The 5,015-nt window shown below is 43.1% G+C and overlaps 1 protein-coding gene across 1 annotated transcript; it reads right to left on the minus strand.

The window, feature by feature from the left end:
• Positions 1-868: 868 nt before the first annotated feature.
• On the minus strand, positions 869-4,691 carry LOC120787463 (ankyrin repeat domain-containing protein SOWAHC-like). Its single transcript, XM_040123132.1, is given in 2 exon segments — positions 869-4,510; positions 4,513-4,691. Coding segments are annotated over 2 exon segments (1,827 nt in total). The 5' UTR covers positions 4,538-4,691; the 3' UTR covers positions 869-2,708.
• Positions 4,692-5,015: the final 324 nt, after the last annotated feature.

Consider the following 5,015-nt stretch of genomic DNA (forward strand, 5'->3'; position numbering starts at 1 on the left):
CATGTATCTGGTCTACACTGAATCTACATGTGGTGTGGACTTGGACATGCATTCATAAATTCTACGTTTAAAATATCCGTTTAACTGTAATGAAAGAAACGTGACTGATTTTATGTCAGGATTCTTAAACATTTTCATGTCACAGATCCTAAATACACAGGCATTACACTGTGGGTCCCCAGTTTATCAAACTTTCTCATATTGAAAGATTATGAACTATCTACACTGAATATACACTATATGGTCAAATGCACTGTATGTGGACAACCCTGACCACATACTTCCCTATACTTTTGTCTGGGGAACACTTTTTGAAAGTGTTAATTCTATACCATACAATGATATTTTAGATAAGCAGGCTTCCAACATTGTGTCTAACTGATAATACGAACATGATGTGCTTTAGGGAAATCCCTACTGAGCTGACTGTGGTCAAAACCTTTCCTTTTCTATATAAGCAAGAGAAGGAAAAAAAACATTTAAAAAAAAATCAAAAAATTTGGTCCAAGTGTCTTCATGAAACATTCCTGTTATTCTTTGAGTAAAAATATAAGATTAGGTGTAATATCTTTTATATATTGTACCTTTAATAACTTAACTTTAAAAAGTTAAGTTATTATAAGGATTAAGTTAAGGATTGTAGGTTTGACTTTCCATCTAGAATAAAACACTCCAGCATACTGTTAGAGAAGTTAAAAGGCTAAACTAATCGGGGCTTTTAGTGATTAATGATCCTGATATATGTACTACTATTTGGTAGTGAAAGTTTTTCTGGGGACCCAATATAACCCCATCAAGGACGACAGGAAACCCCACTTGAACTACAACTAGGACAACTGGAAGCCCCTTACAGACCCATACACTCCCCTCAAGGTCTCACTTTGATTTATTGATTTTAGGTAATACAAAATATCATCCATATTTTTCCCATTTGCATGTACAAAGGGACAAATCAGACACACAGTCCTTTGTACAAGTACAATGATGTACGTTTGATTTAATTAGAGTACAAACATCAACTCTACATAGCCCCCTTAACCCAAGCACAGGGAACCCAGGTAAATTTTTACCGTTAAGACAAAAGATGATGCCTAATGCTCACTCTGCCACACTTGCCATGAGTCCAGGAAGCCTTAAGGTGCTCTTCAAAATAAAAAAAAACTGATCAGTGGGCCTTCGTGACGGGCAGAAAAATGAAGCCCTGAAAACAGTTGAAAACGATTGCCGTTGTCACTAATATGCCCAACTAAATAAAGACTTTAAATGCTTCTCCACTCCCTGCGCTACTTAAGAGTGCCTGAAAAACGTTTTCATGTTTTTACTGAAATATTAACGGTTGTTCGAGCTCTCTAGTCTCTAAGTAAAGGCTTATACAGAACAGATTGTAATGTGCAAATAAAAATCTAAGAGCTGTTTTTGTTCAAATTTGCAAAGATGTAATAAAAAAGACTGAAGGTGCCATGTACCTACCTGTATATGACATCATGAAAAAATTACTATTGATAAAGTGGTACCAGAAATGTAACCACTCATTTCATCTCCGCAGACCTTTATTTAAGAACCTTTTCACATCTTGACATGAGAAGCTTGCGCAGTGTGAGGCTAAAGTCAAGTTCTGACATGAAGCAGCATATTGTAGATTAGAACCCCGTTGTGCCACAATTGCTTTTCAGTCCACCAACTCATGCAATACATTCATGAAACAATTTATAAAATATTTTACATTTTGCTAAAGTCCTGTAAAGTAAAACATTTGTAAACTTATGTGCTGAGCAGCACCTTATCCATGGGATTTATCCCGTTTTTTGGATTTAGCCCTTTACATCCAAAAAATTGAATGTACTAAATGCGAAAGCCCAAGATGGCTTTAGTATTTCCACAGGAGGTCTGTAACTTTATTTTAACCTCAAATGTTGGTGACATAAGTTAAGACCTTTGTGGATAATTATACTGAGTTGAATGATATACAGCAAGATTTCACATAACTTTAGCTGAGCTGGGGTAAATAAGTAATCTCAGCCCAAATGTTTACAGGCATCAGATTTCCTCGGGACATCTTAAAATCCTGCTCCTTTAATGTATGAAAAGTAAAATTACCAAAGACCAGTCCTTGTCTCTGAATGCAACCGGTTTGGCTTCACATTTCAACCTTATGACTGAGAAATCTGCCTACAGTGATCCAAATTACAAAGTAACACACACAGTGTAGTTTATTTTGACTCAATCCCACACAAACTGTCCTAATGCCCGAAATATGAACAACAGCACTAAATATGGATTAATCTATCACTGCAAATTAGTCCCCAAACAAATGCACTATTTCCTCCTGTTTGATAAAAACTACATTGGGCAGCTGTTAGGAAATGACTGAGCCTACTTTTAAAGATTTACGTCTTCAGTAGGAACCAATGGGCTTGGAGCTGAGAGACCCAGAGTAGGGGTTTGTTAGGTTAGCTTGTTAAATGGAGTTTCAGAGATCTTCTGCCCTATCAAAGATAAAAGTCACACTGATTGTTTGGCATAAAAATGATCACATTTTGAGATAGTGAATATCAATAAAAATTATCAGCTTTCACTTGCATGAATTCAGAAAAACAAAAGCCCACACATAATAAAAGGCAGCCTCAACCTGCTGTCACTTGTTCTTTTGGCCCAGTCTTTATATGGAATGTAAAAATTGTCTTAAAATGTGCCTCGCCAAATTTCTGCTAACATCCTGTGCTTTTACTGTCATCATCCCTGTACACTATGTCTTGTGTCAGTGTTGGTCTCACCCCAAAGAAATATGTCTTAGGTCTAGACTTAAAGGAGCCTTTCACAGGCCCTTCTAGCTCCTCTGTGTTGTGGAACGACGTGCTGTGGATGATCTGTGATGTCCTCAAGTGGAGCTTCTGTAGTTTGGGCTTCATCTTGCTGAGAGAAGACTTCCTCCTGAGGGGTTTCTCTCTGGGTTGGCCCTCCCCGTCCACAGAGTCACAGTCACCAGTGCTCAGCAGCCTGAGGGGCTTCAGGTTAGATTGCAGAACCTTGGATATCCTCCAGCGGCCACCGCCCCCACGGTCTGCGTTCTCGGAGTTTGATTGCTCGTATTCTCCTATGATGTCCCTTATGTCCACACTCACACTGTCGGTGAGGTACTGGCAGGCCTTCCTCCCACTGTAGTCTCTGATCTCCACATCAGCATTGTAGGCACCAACCAGGAGCTTCAACACCTCCATGTGGTTGTGCATGGCAGCTATGTGCAGCGGGGTGTAGCCTGTGTTGGATCGAACATCAACACTGATGGGAATGTTGTGTTGCTTGGCAAAGTTAATAATCAGTGCTATGAGCTCAGGCTTGTCGTGCTTGGCGGCCCAGTGCAGACAGGTGAAGCCAGTGATGAAATCCTTCCTCAGGACAAGGCTAGGCTCTGTGGTGAGGAGGCGGGACAAGCTGCCCCACACCCCATCCGAAGCACACATCATCCACTCATGTTCCAGAGGGTCCAGAGTGACCAAGGTCCTGTCTTCATCCAGGCTGGAGGAGACCAGGGAGGCTGAGTCACTGTCACTCCTGGAGGACAGGTAAACCGACCTGCGCAGAACCATGCTACGTCTCACCTGAGGGGAAGTGTTCATCATGACCTGGATGAAGTGTTTGCGGCTGCCTTTAGGGGTGCTTTTACCTTCACTGCCACACAGGCTGTGTGTATCAAACTGTTCCTCATCCTCCACGTCGTCTGACTCTGGCTGCCTGGAGAGAAATCTGTGCTGCGATCCTTTAGAGTTTCTGCGCCTGGTCACCACATGAATCTGCTCTGCTTCCTTCAGCCCTTCTAGTGAGAGAGCTTCAGTCTGAGCCTGTCTGTCTGTGGGACTAAGGCAAGCAGTAGCTGTGTCTACCTGTCCTGTACCACCGGTTTGTACAGGCCCAGGCAGGGTGAACACAGATCCCTCTGCAGGGAGAGGTGACGCTTCAATCACTGAAATTTCTGGTATGTCAGGTGTTTTTCCCGTCTGTTCCTTCTTGGAAGCCCTCTTCTCTCTCCGAAAGCTTTCAGTGTTCCCCATATCACCCGAGCTGCTGTCCACCTCCTCAGCTATACAAACAAACTCAAGACATTTGCGTCTAGCGTCGGTTGCAGGAGGGGGATCATGCGGAGCTCCCACCTGGCTGTCACTTCCGTAACCTGATCCTGGGAGTGTTTGTTGCTCGGCGGCCGCAGCAGCCCTGCTGCCGTGTGCTCCGTGTGAACCTTTGCCGTCATTTAAAACTTGTTCCGGTTCCGTTTCTGCCCCATTACTAACGCTTGGGCTTTCCTGCCCCTTTACTGACCCGCGGAACCTTTTCCTCAGGAGGACATATTTAACTCCATTGTCAGTTTTTACAAAAGCGATATTGTCTACGTAGTTCTTAAATCTCTCCCGGACCGCCGCCTTCTTCTCCGGCTCCTCCGCGAACACGTCCTTAAAATGCTCCGTTAACTCGGTGTTTTTTACTCTGCCTCCTCTCTCCTTTACAAAGTCCAAATAGCCTCTTGAGAACACTCTGCGGCCATTGGAAACACTTCTCGGTACAACCACTTCCAGCCTAGTTTTAATGTGCTTTACAGGCGGGATAACGGCTAAACGAGCAAAACACGTAGATACAGTCCTGTCGCACAATCCCACATCGACCAGCAGACCGGATTATCCCCTTTGCAGAGACGCACCGAATAGAACAGTTATGATGCGGACAGGGGACCAGTGTGTGAGGTCGAGCTTGTCTCCGCTCTGTATTTCTACCGTTCAGGCGTCTCCGCCTCCTAGCAACCGACTGACACCGACACCGCTGACCTGACGAGTAAGCCTGTGGGGATGCGTGAAAAACTTCATTATTGTTGATGCATTACAAAATTTTGGAATTTTGTACACTTACAAAGGTGGTTATGTTTGACAATGAAAAAGTAAATATCCATTCTTACCCTTTACGTTGTCGCTTCTCAGCGCTCTGGTTTACATTACACAGTAATTGATAGGATGTATTAAAGTTACCCC

The sequence above is a fragment of the Xiphias gladius genome, unplaced genomic scaffold, assembly GCF_016859285.1.
Source record: "Xiphias gladius isolate SHS-SW01 ecotype Sanya breed wild unplaced genomic scaffold, ASM1685928v1 HiC_scaffold_1477, whole genome shotgun sequence".
NCBI classification, from domain to species: domain Eukaryota; kingdom Metazoa; phylum Chordata; class Actinopteri; order Istiophoriformes; family Xiphiidae; genus Xiphias; species Xiphias gladius.